The sequence below is a fragment of the Thermobia domestica genome, chromosome 7 (genome assembly GCF_964235325.1).
Source record: "Thermobia domestica chromosome 7, izTheDome1.hap1.1, whole genome shotgun sequence".
Classification (NCBI taxonomy): domain Eukaryota; kingdom Metazoa; phylum Arthropoda; class Insecta; order Zygentoma; family Lepismatidae; genus Thermobia; species Thermobia domestica.
Genome location: NC_137460.1, coordinates 267,133,178 through 267,147,190, shown reverse-complemented (window position 1 = coordinate 267,147,190; position 14,013 = coordinate 267,133,178). Strand labels below are relative to the sequence as shown.

General features: G+C 34.8%; 1 protein-coding gene across 1 annotated transcript; it reads right to left on the bottom strand.

Annotated features, from left to right (window-relative positions):
• Positions 1-12,916: 12,916 nt before the first annotated feature.
• On the bottom strand, positions 12,917-13,651 carry LOC145689710 (uncharacterized). The gene has a single exon (XM_081763908.1). The coding sequence runs from the start codon at positions 13,649-13,651 to the stop codon at positions 12,917-12,919; it is 735 nt and encodes a 244-aa protein (XP_081620034.1).
• Positions 13,652-14,013: the final 362 nt, after the last annotated feature.

The window sequence follows — 14,013 nt, the reverse complement described above, 5'->3', positions numbered from 1 at the left end:
GTGCGGTCTGTCTAAATGGGAGCCCTCCCACAATATCGAATTCAACCAGAAACTCGCACTTGTTTCTACGTCTTTGTACAGAAATTTACAGGCGATATTTTCGTTTGTACACAATTAGGGGCGCGCCAAAACGATAACAAAGTATAGGCTGCCTAATTGGTAGCACCTCCCTACGTCCCATTCAAAAGAAAACTATCTCAATCGTTTATACATCGTTTGTACAGTAATGCGCAGGCGAAAGTTTTGTTTCTACGCAGGGCCGTCGACAGAATGAAAAGAAAGGGGAGCTGTCTAAGTGCTAGCCACACCATGTTCGATTGAACCACAAATTGTCGCGATCGTTTATACATCGTTTGTTCAGAAATGCTCAGGTAAAATTTTCGTTTGTACTAAACAATATACAGATGTGAGTATTTTTAATATTTGACCTAGAATTGAAGAAAAGGGGAGAGGATTTCAATTATTGTAATTATGTATATATCTCGGGATTGCTGAAAGTTAGAGATATGAAAGTTATATCGATTTCTCATTTCAAATGTTAAACCAGTGTATCGTGTTTTAACGTTTTTGATACTTAAACTAGAAAGTAAAAACGGATGGGGTGTTACAGCTGCGCATTACCGTTTTTGCTGTTTAGCGACCAACGTTAACTGGTTTGAATAACAGTTGTTGAGATTGGAAATGGTAGCATTTGCGAACTCCACTGTACTACTATGAGCAAAATAAATGACGCGTCTCATTATTTTGAAGTTTTTTGAAAATGTCTCCGTTTTGTTTATATGTTCGAAATTTTGGAAGGTTTCTCCAGAAGGAAACGTTAATAACAAACCCGTTTTTGATATTTGTGTTAGATATTAGCTTAAAATAAATAAATTAGAAGCAAAAAAACATTAAATCGACCGAAATTACGAGAATTACCAACTCTGCTAAAGTGGGAAATTTTCAAGAACGCGAGGGAATTCTGAAGTTCAACAAGAAGCAACGACATCTATGTCATTGAGAGAAATGTGGATTAGATCTACAATCGAATCTTTTAACGAAACATTTCTATGTCTTATTACGTGCATTATTTGCAAACTCAAAATATATGAATCTATGCCAAGTATTAACGTATAGATAGAGCAAATAGTTGAAATTACGTATGGAAAAGAACGAATTGGTAGCACGGTTGTAATGAAAAATCATTTTTAGCGTAGAACGGGTGCAGTTCACGTAAGAAAACAAATAGCTTAGTTAGTTAAAGCAATAAGCATGTATACCGCAGGTAGCTGGTTCGAACCCCATAGAAGTGCAATTGTCACTTTTATTACTATGGTTAATCTATTTATATTTTTATGTGGGAAAGAATCTAATTGCAACATATGTGTAAAACTCATGACGATACCAAAAAAGTGTCGTTGTCGCACTTCCATTAGTATCCCTAGATGTTTAGTTAAGGGAACGCTTTACAATATATTTGTTTTAAATTGAAATTGTTTTGAATTTACCACATGAGGTAAGTAGCCCGAAGGAGGAGAACTCAAGTAGCTGATATTCTACGTAAAAGCAACCTATTGTAGAATGATGCTGCTTCTTACCTTCAGCATATAATCTTTACGTTAGAGAGTCAGATGGAGAAAAATCCTGGTTTTTCCTCCCCTATGACCATCCATCTTAAACCTCTACATACCATGGTTCGTCTTACACAATTTCGGTGCTCCAAAGACATTCATACAATAATAATAATAATAATAATAATAATAATAATAATAATAATAATAATAATAATAATCCTAAATATGCCATCTTTATATAATGTAGTAACCTTAAACATCTTAGTTTAAATGGTTTCTTTAGTACTCGTAATAATTTGAGCAACCATGCGGGAGGCGTCACGACGTTTTATTTTGCCCCTCTCATTTCCGTACCCTCTCAACAGAAACTAATTTCTGATGCGCAGGGCGGATAAAGTGAATAAGAAGTATATTTATAACATCATTTCCCCCTTCATGATTGGAATATCACGTAGCATTTTTTATTCTACCATGATGGCCCTTTGTGGTTAGGGGTAGGTAACTAAAGAAATACCTAATATATGGAGCCCTTGATTGTAATATTACCGCTTCTTTATTTGTTCGAGAGAGCCCCTACGCAACGAAAATGACAAAAAGAATAGGAAAAGTGTCTATTGATTCTAGTCGTGGATCCAGCACGGACTCTTAGGAGGGGCGGTGAAGTGAAGGATTCTTTTGATGATGTGAAGCTATCACAAATTACCACTTAACTAAAATAAACATAATAGTGTGGTTAACCGGAACCCAGTCAGTTCAAATTTATGTAAAAGTTTAATTTGCCTTCATATCAAACTGTTTGTTCCAAATGACAATTTCAGTTCGAGTAGACAATGATCAAATCTCGGGGGACTCTGCAATGTAGGAAAATTAATGACGTCTATATCGTGATCCTGTTGGTGACATCACGAGTCATAACATAAATATAGCATAAAATAAACGCCAAATGCTGTCGGCTATCGTAGCTGAGTGAGCTAGCGCAACATGCTAGTAAGAAAAATTGGTTTTGGCGTGGGTTCAATTGGTTTTTTTCCTACTGTGCCTGCGCAAACCCTTGACGCTGATTGGCTGGCGCAGGTCACGTGACCCCGCCCCCTGTCACGCCCCCTTCACGATGATTGGCTGGCGCCGGACCCCGCCCCTTTGACGCTGATTGGCTGGCGCCGGACCCCGCCCCCTTGACGCTGATTGGCTGGCCCCGCCCACCATGAACCGTCCAACCACGGTCTTTTACGACCTACATTTTAGGAGTGCCGCGCTTATTGGCTGGCGCCGGACGAAACCCACTGGGCTCACGTGTGGGTTTTCGAACAGGCCACATACCATAGCAGATAATACATAAGATTCGTTCCCTTTTATAAGCACTTTTAACATAGCAGAAATTACATAGAGACTACGAACACATAGCAGATCGATAACACATTTTCCATCCACCTATTTAACATAGTACATATTACATAAGACTATATAACATAGCAGGGGTGTACTCGTTCTCTTTTATGAGTACATTTAAGGGGTGGGCTCGTTCCCTTTTATGAGCACTTTTAACATAGCAGAAATTACACAGAGACTACGTAACATAGCAGAGCAGATAATACATAAGATTACAAAACATAGTAGGGATGTATTCGTTCCCTTTTATGAGCACTTTTCCCATCCCATATTTTAACATTGCGGTGGAGACTACGAACACATAGCAGATCGATAACATAGCAGAGCTAATAAAAGAGCATGGCTTATTATCAACTCCTATTTTAACATTGCAGTGGAGACTACGAACACATAGCAGAGCATATAATACATAAGACTAAGTAACGCCCTGAACCGTCCAATGACCTCCATTTTAGGAGTGTATTTGTTCCCTTTTATGATCACTTTTTTTCACCCATTATTTTACCATAGCAGAGAATAATGGTGGTGTATTCGTCCTCCATTTTGTATTCAAGATGGGGGCCGTGCGCTCAGAGATATGGAGGCCAATTTTTGACCTACTGCGCATATGCGCAAACTGTTCCGATTCCGCCGGAGCAGATTACGCAGAGCCATAACACTATGACAACATAATAGAGCAGAGATTAAAAAATAACAACACCACACACACACACACACACACACACACACACACCCACACACACACACTTGATTGCTAATGCGCAGTAAAATTAAATTTCCAATTTATTACACATTGCACGCATTCACAGAAAAATTACAGTAGAGTACAGACTAAGAGCACATATCAGACTGTTCCAGTTGCAGTGCCAGTTCCGGTTCAGGAGCAGGCAACGTGCAAGGAGTAGGTCGTAAAAGACTATGACCAATTTTTCATTCTCTAAATAACATAGTATACACACTTGTTACCCCGGCTTCCGGTTCTGATTAAACACACACAAACACACACACTCGGTTGCGTATGCCAAACCCAATTTAGTAGAAATAACACGCATGCGCAGAAACATTTTCATTTCCGATTCGATACGCCCTTTGAACCGATTTGGATGAAACTCGGTATATGGGAGTTTTCGGACATGCTGATTAGGAATATTATATTTATTTTTACCTGGGTCTTATAGTTTATGTGGGATACGCCCTTTCTATGACAATTTTAACCGATTTAGATGAAATTCGATATATGGGAGTTTTCGGACATGCTGATTACGAATATTATATTTATTTTTACCTGGGTCTTATAGTTTATGTGGGATACGCCTTTCTATGACAATTGAAACCAATTTGGATGAAACTCGGAATATGGGGGTTTTCGACTATGCTGATTACGAATACCACACTTATTTTTACCTGGGTCTTACAGTTTATATGGGGAACGCTCTTCCTATGTTAATTTTAACCGATTTGGATGAAACTCCGCATATAGGGGATTTCGAACATGCTGATTACGAATATCATATATATTTTGACCTGGGTCTTATAGTTTATGTGAGATACGCCCTTTGTATGACACCTAAAACCCAATCACTCGTAAACGAAGCAACATATCCAGGTGGTGTTTCCACATTTAGCAATTGGTCTTCAACCACTGCAAGTTCCAAAAATAATGACCATCGAGGTCAAAGGTTAAATTACTTAAAACCTAATAACTCGAAAACGGCGACAAATAATGAGGTGGTGTTTCCACATTTAGTAATAGTTCGTCAACTGCTACAAGTTCCAAAAATAATGACCATCGAGGTCAAAGGTTAAAATACTTAAAACCTTTAACTCAAAACGGAGCCAAATATTGAGGTGGTGTTTCCACATTTAGTAATAGTTCATCAACTACTACAAGTTCCAAAAATAATGACCATCAAGGTCAAAGGTTAAAATACCTAAAACCTAATAACTCGAAAACGGAGCCAAATATTGAGGCGGTGTTTCCACATTTAGTAAGAGTTCATCAACTACTACAACTTCCAAAAATAATGACCATCGAGGTCAAAGGTCAAAATACTTAAAACCTAATAACTCGAAAACGGAGCCAAATATTGAGACGGTGTTTCCACATTTAGTAATAGTTCTTCAACTGCTACAAGTTCCAAAAATAATGACCATCGAGGTCAAAGGTTAAAATACTTAAAACCTAATAACTCAAAAACGGAGCCAAATATTGAGACGGTGTTTCCACATTTAGTAATAGTTCATCAACTACTATAAGTTCCAAAAATTATGACCATCGAGGTCAAAGATCAGAATACTTGAAACCTAATAATTTCAAAACGGAGCCAAACATTGAGACGGGGTTTCCACATTTAGTAATAGTTCATCAACTACTACAAGTTTCAAAAATAATGACCATCGAGGTCAAAGATCAAAATACTTAAAACCTAATAACTCGAAAACGGCACCAAATATTGAGGTGGTGTTTTCACATTTAGTAATAGTTCATCAACTACTACAAGTTCCAAAAATAATGAACATCGAGATCAAAGGTTAAAATACTTAAAACCTAATAACTCGAAAACGACGCCAAATATTGAGGTGGTGTTTTCACATTTAGTAATAGTTCGTCAACTGCTACAAGTTCCAAAAATAATGACCATCGAGGTCAAAGGTTAAAATACTTTAAACCTAATAAATCAAAAACGGAGCCAAATATTGAGACGGTGTTTCCACATTTAGTAATCGTTCATCAACTACTACAAGTTCCAAAAATAATGACCATCGAGGTCAAAGATCAAAATACTTAAAACCTAACAATTTAAAAACGGCACCAAATATTGAGGTGGTGTTTCCATATTTAGTAGTAGTTCATCAACTGCCACAAGTTCGAAAAATAATGACCATCAAGGTCAAAGGTGAAAATACTTAAAATGTAATAACTCGAAAACGGAGCCAAATATTGAGGTGGTGTTTCCACATTTAATAAAATAGTTCATCAACTACTACAAGTTCCAAAAATAATGACCATCGAGATCAAAAGTCAAAATACTAACAACCTCCTCACTTCGTGCCTGATTTGCATGGGGATTACGTTATTATTGAAGCTTGGAGATTGCTACTACTCACCATCTGAAATGAGTAGGTTTGAAGTGGGAGCAGAGAAAAACCACACAAATTGAGCTTTCATTTAAATATCTGTATTATTCAAAATTATCAAGTGTGAATGTATGTTGATGTTGAGTGAGTATAACACGTCAGATCACATATCGACAGCATCTAAGAAGTCCGTCACGAATAATTCACACATAGCTGAAATACACATACCTTAATGTCTGATGACTGCCTGGACTGGATGTTGATGTTTTGACGATACAGGATCTCTCTTACTGCAGATAGTCGGCGAACTGTAGTAACCGACTATAACCCAACCATACTCCAAGTTAATGGTTGAAATAGAAATGATAGATCTTCCTAGATCTATTCCGCTGAATTGGACTTGCAGCAGACTACTCAACTGCGATGAGCTCTCAAGTGGTTCTCTCTAACGATCCTCCACTTCTGATCCAAATCCTCTCTGACCAGAGGTTTTTATTCTCCTTTCCAGACATTCTGGAATTCCCTTCGTTGATCTTTTGTCTATCTCAGCTATTGGTAAAACATTAGTTTCACCCGAACTACATCGTGACCAAATTCCCAGACCAACAATTTTCTGCAAGTCTGACGGTTATGCCACAGTCAAAGTGTGTCACTGTTACGTACAGGATTTCACATTGATGACATTTCATTATTTTTATACACAACATTGCAAATCAAAATAAACACATAAACTGACGACTTAGCGTCTAGCCATAACACACTTAAATTTTTTACACATTTACAAGTTACTGACGTATGTCAACAAATAAACACAAACACGTGTTTATACTACATAACAACATTTCATTACTATAATTCAGTATTTTTATACAACTCCGAATGATTGTGATTTTCTATCACCAAATTAATATGCCCAAAACCATATATCTCTACATGCCCCCCTTCAAAACGAGGGAACTGCGTTCACGTTTAAATTTCTGGATAGAAATTGACAAATATTTAGTATAAAAATACAAACAAAATAATTGAACTTATTCCTCCATCACCTATATATATGCATGTCAATTTAATATTTTCCTATCACCATTTATCAAAAATACAAATTCTGTAAAATATTATTTATTTACATCCATTCTCTTTATTTCATCTTTAAAAAAATCTTGACAAGTGTCTTTGCAAAAAGTGTCGGCTCCTGCCATCTATTATATTATACACGTAACTATATGTTACTTCCTGCGTTCTCAAACGCACATATATGTAGCTTTTATTCTCTCGTTCTTGTAATTTTCCATTACCTTCGGTATCAAATTTCGACACAATGTTTCTTACCACTGTACTTGTATCACAAATGTCAGTGTCTTCACCACTGATGTATTTTGAACAAATATACACTTTATTAGACACTATTCATCTTCTAATAATATATTTTTATACTTGGTAACAACGTCCCATTTTGTTGTATGAATTTAACACACGATTAAAAATTTTAAAAATATAAAATCACTTCACTGCTAGTATCATTTTTGTTCCTACAGTTAGCAACTATGCGTAGCATCCATGCCATAGACTGATTATTCAGCAAGGTTTTGAAAACGACATTCAAACTGTTGAACATCGTATACTTTTAGTTGTGTCGCGTCACCTATTGCAGTTGACCGTGAAAACGTGTCTGTACCATTTTTCGTTGAAAATTTGGAAAGTGTTCACAAAACTACAACTTCACATGGACGGAAATACACTTTTTCACTTTTCAAGTTCGTGGAAAAATGTTCGTCCGTTTTTCCGGTCTCGGAATTCGACAATTTCGTGATTTCGTGTGCATCACTCTGGATTTTGGTGTCTTGCAGTGCTTTTTGTGTATCCTCTAAGCTTGAGTTATTTTGTGATAATTCTACATGCTCACGACAGTGATCTGAGTTATTTTCTGTGTTATTAGTGTGTTTTCTAGTGTTAGTTTTATTAACAAGTGAATATATAGGCGTGCAAGCGTAGTCTTTTGTGTGTATAACCTCTTCATATATCCTATTTTTATTTTCAACTTTATCTATCTGTTCTCCTGCTCATTAAATTTAGGTAATTTACACACTAAATATAATATAATTACCAACGTCCATAATACAAATAATACTAAACTCGTTAACGCTATACTAAATATCATAGTCTTCTGTTCCATAGCTTCTGCAAATATAAATGACTAGTTGTGAGATTCAGCTTTTGTCTATTATACGGTCTTATATTACTACATCGTTGTCTATGGTTACTTTTCGTAAAATATTACGGTTTCTTACCATAGGCCTACTTTTAATGTTCTTCATTTGTCTATTGTTCCCTATAAAATGCACAAATGATGCATATTCTTAACAATGAATAATGTTCTAACACTTATGTAACCAGTCGAGTACTAAAATCCTACTCTTGTTACTTTTTAATTCGTTTTTCGTCGTATTTTCACTTTTTTTTCAAGTCGTAACAATCCTACATTTTTACGCGTATTTACGTGTTTAAATATACTTTACTACTGTTTTACTGCTATATGTAGGTACTAATAGCTTTATTAATGTTTATTCCATCTTTCTCTAACATTACAAAGCTTTATTTATTGTGAATATATTCGTATTGTATCAAAACTCTCGTAAAACAGAGTTACTACTCATGAGTAGGCGTGGCTTGTTGCTACGGAGCGGCCATGTTGGCTCGCAGACTCCGCCCCTTAGAAACCAAGTCCCTTTCGCAACGGAAAGCGAGATGCATCCAAACTCATCCAACTTCGCGAGTAGTACAGCAAAGCGGAATTGCTGTAACTTTGTTAATTCTCTACACATGTATATTCAAATAACTAATAAACTAAATACTTCAATTATAATAATAATTATCGATATGCCAAATGATTATTATATAAATATTACGGATCAATTATTTTCACTCTTTCTTTCTTTTAAAAACTTGAATTTAGAAAATGAATTTAGCTCAAAATAACTTGTTTACATACCACTTACAACAATTTTTAGATATGATGCACTACGACTGTATCCTCTTTTGACTATTTTCTCGTCTATTATCTATTATTTTATCTATAATTTTTTACTTTTCTTTTCGATGTTCATTTCTTTTAAAAATTTTTAGCATATTTTCTACGACTTCTATACTTCATTCGTAAGCTTACTTTTCTAGTTTTATGATACTAGTATCTATAATATTTTCTATTTGTCTATTTATCTAGTTTCTATTAATAGACATTTCTTTCTACGTTTCGTTGTTTTTCATAGCTTTGAGCTACTAATCTCACTGATATTAGGATGTTATATAACTTAGTCATTATCTATTTGCAGGCTCTTCTCTATTTTTATCTGATATCCTATTTACTATGCTTACTGTTTACTGCTTTTCTTACTTTACCAAAATACTGAGTTTTGTCGTATTATTACCGCGTAACATTCTCGTTCAAAACCTTACTTGGTTTCACCAATGAATAGACTACTCCTAGTTTGTCTAGGACCACATTACCTAGGCTTCTCGACTCGTGACTATCACATGCTCTTGGTAAGTATTTCTACATGTTTACCAATTGTCCAATATACTAATAAAATAATTCTCTTCAGGTTTTCGCTTTGATATAGAATTTCCCGTGTTTCTTTTCAAAAATAGTATTCTTCTTCATATCCCAAAATGTAAAACTTTTTTTCAAACCAAGGCACATACAACATGGATTTACATGATACACTTTACCTCATTAATACTTATTGATGATTATGATTATGATTATGATTATGATGATGATGATTATTATTATTATTATTATTATTATTATTATTATTATTATTATTATTATTATTCTTGATTTTGAACTTTATACTGCCGAATTGATTTATAAAGCCTACAATACAATACTAATAGCAATGAAGTTGTTGATATTAACGCTATGATGATTCCAAGTATTACGTACATAATATAGTCTGATTTTAAATGCAATTCAGGGATTGATGTATCGACTTTTAATTTCAATAACTTTTCTGTTAATCCATTTAACTCTTGCATGTGTAAAGAAAAATTAACTTGTCTCTCCGTCCAATTATCAATTATTTAATATGTTTATTTTTAACTTGCACTATTTGCTTAGTTGGAATTACCAGTTCTCCTATTATTATATTCTCAAATTTATCATAATTTATGAAACTTGATTTAGATTTAGTTTGATCCAACTTTGTGGAAGTAACCCCTTGATGTACACCCACTTTCGTCATATACGCCTCCTTTTCAACAGAAGAGTACATAACTCCTGCGTGTGTATATCTGAATATTACATTCCCCAAAAATTTCTCAGATTTTTCCTGGCATTCTTCTAACGAATTATTTAAAACAATATTATTTAGACATTTAGCTTCATTATCCATTGTTATACTTTCGCAAAAGTACAAGAAACTTTTAAATTCACATTTATTTTTATCTAATGAATGATATTTACCTTCCGTTAAGTAAACTGCTTCCGGTAAATCGTAAAATATTCTGGTATTATTTATTAAGTAGCCCATAGATATTATATCATACATGATTGAGATACTAGTGTCATATATGATTGGAGTTTTTAATATTAAATCAACATTATTTTCCTCATAATGATATTTTACTAAATATACGCTAGACATTTGGTAAAACATCCCAATATCTGACCTATAAATAGTATTTTTCAAAATATCATGAAGACTTTTTAATCTTTTTACATCTGCATTAGACAATATATAATATGTTAGTTGATTATTAAATATACTGTTTATTATTTTATTTACCCTCTCTTGCACAAGATGAGCAAACAAGTTTGCCAATATCTTGCGTTGCGATTGGTGTAAATAACAATATAGTTCTTGAATTTTACTTTTAAAACTTTGCAATACGTGTTGCACTTTAACTACAATTCCATGGACTACAGAAATTTCATTATTAAATGATGCCTTTAGATTTTTAATTTCATTGGTTAGCAAGTTCTCGTGTTTATTTAATTTATCAATTGAATGAGACAATTGCTGATTATGTACTAGATTATATGTATATAGACCAATAGAAGATAATCCCAATAACCATGAAAATATGAATCTCTTACTTCAATGGTTATTATTACAACTAGTTTTTCCGTTTTAATAAACGAAATGACATGGTAACAAATTTAAAATATTTTGTCTAAATTCTTTTTCTTTCACAGCATAATCATTCAGAATATCATATGCATCAGTACACTTGTCATGTACTGGCACAGATTCTTGAAAATTTAAGTGTAACTTTACAGTTGTATACACCATGTTTGTTGCATGTACGGCATATGCGTTCTGCATTAACGTTAACCCAATCTCCGGTAACGTGATCTTCTGTTGTTCATCTTCTGCTATGCACATGCTCAACAATAGCAACTCCAAAATTACAATCTTCAACATGGTGTTAACTGTAAATAATTGAAACTTAAAATTACTTATTGAATTTATTTTATTTATTTTAATCAATTTTAAATCATTTATTTAGTTAATACTTATGTTTATTTATTTATTTATTTATTTTATTATGTTTTCATTTACTTTATTTACGTTGTATGCGTACATTGGATGATTTAAAATACAAACAAAATTACGAAATTTCTCTAATTTAAAAAAAATCTCTATTTTCCTAATAACTCTAAATTCTGTAAACAAAACATGTTTACCAGTTCAGGGTTTTTTCAGATGGAAACCGAAATTTCCTTCGGCTTCGGACTCGGACTTCTGTTGATAAACGGCGATCCAACTCGCCGTCCACTGCCAAACACATTTTGCTTACAGATCCATTTAAAAAAAATCAAACTTATAAACTTAATTTATTTTTTTATTTCATCGCAACAACCTTTAACTTTTTGTAATGTGTTATCTGAGTCACTATACCTCTTGGTTTATTTCCACACGTTTTCTTTTTTCCCTTAGACATCACTGTCTAAATCCGAATCTTCCTCTTGATTATCAGACTCTTCATCTTTTGCCTCATTAAACGGTTTTAAACGCCTAATGTCAATGGTGTCCACTTTTTCTTGACCTTTTTTCGTCTCGTACTTTACTTTATAGGAATTGTTATTTATTTTTTCCACTATAACACCACGAGTATTAAATCGTTTTCCAAACCAAGCGGGAATGTCTGCTCTCGGCATATCTCTTATCCATACCTTTTGACCGATGTCAAAGCTAGGTTGAGAAAACTTCTTCTCAATCTGCTTCTTCTGTGATCTAAAACGCTTTTGCAAATTTTGGTATGCTACCTTCCTTGCTCCTTTTACGGCTCTGATTCGCTCATCATTCTCCACATAAACACAGGGAATGTCAGATCTTGTTCTAAGAATGTTCTGGGTTCACGTCATGTCAGCAAATAATACGGCGAATGTTTCGTTCCATCATGTATTTGAGTATTCATGGTCAATACTATAGAAGGTAGTATTTCATCCCAATTTGTAAATTCTCGGTCTATGTAGTGCTTCATGACTTGCTGTATGGATCCTATGGCCCTTTCCGATGTTCCTATATTATAATGCGCATCCGTGTTGGCGAAGTTTAACATCATTCCAAAACTTTCTGCCATTTCCTCCATCACTTTGCTCCGGTGGGTGCTATGCCTATCCATCGCTAGGATCTCTGGAATGCCGTGTTTAGTGATCAGTTCTTCGAAAATCACTTCTGCTATAATCTCAGATATTATTGCGGGAACTGCCTTAGCAATTACATATCTTGTAGTACTATCCACAAACGCAATTACATATTTGTTTCGATGGTTCTTCGAGCGTTTAAATGGCCCAATCTCGTCCATTGTTACATGCTGAAATGGCATATAACTTGGGTACGTCTGTGGATGCAATGGTTTCCTACCTGCCTTACGTTTTTGAATCTGACAGCTTACGCATTGGCTGACCTTTTCCTCAAAAACTTTTTCATGTTAGGGAAGTAAATTGATTTTAATGCCCGATTGTAGCATTTGGTGTAGGAGTAATGACCTCTACCATAATTTGAACAGTGCAAGTTTTTAAACACTTGTTCCCTTAATGAAAAAGGAATGCACAAGGGAAACTTCTTTCCACTTGCCATCCTTTGTGTCCTAAAAAGTTTTCCATCTTTCACAACATACCAACGTGCTTGCCTCTCAGCTTTCTCATCTGCTACTTCAGGATGTTCAATTGCATTCATAATGGGTCCAAAGAAAGAATCCTTTCGTTGCAATTGGGCTACATCTACGTTATCATCAAAGGTGATGTTTACTTCTAAATCTTCGGTATTCACTGGTAATGCGTCCAAATCAATATCCTCTTCCGTAGGTTGAATATCAGCATTCCTAGACAGCACATCGCTCGGGTTCTTCTCACCCGGACAATGCACAGGTGTATACTGAAATTGCGCCATCTGTAAACTATATCTCAGTAACTTTGGTGCTAACTTTGGTGTTGTTTGCAAGTATTTAATACATCTACAATCCGTATACAGTTCGAACTCTTTGTTGTACATATAATAATTGAATGCTTTAAAGACAACTGCTAAGATTTTCAACTCCACTATGTGGCTTCTAGCTTCTTGAGGTCTCAATATCCTACTGTAATATGCGATTGGGGTCCATTCTCCGTTTACTTGTTTCTGCATAAGAACTCATCCTATGGATTTTGTCGACGCATCGGTATATACTCTTGTCTCCAGATTTTCACGGAACGGAGGTAGCAATGGTGCATTCAACAATGCATCTTTTAATCTTTCAAAGCTTTTCCAGTGTTCCTCGGTCCATACGAACTTATGTTTTTGTCTTAGCAACGGTTGAAAAATTGCTGATATTTCTGCATAATCTTTGCAGAATTTTCGTACGTAATTTGTCAAACCCAACAACGATTTGAGTTCTTTCGCGGATTTTGGCGGTTTACATGCTTTTATGGCTTGAATCACTTTTGGACTAATCTCGTATCCGGCCTCACTTACAATGTGACCTAACGCTAAAACTTTTTCTTCCATAA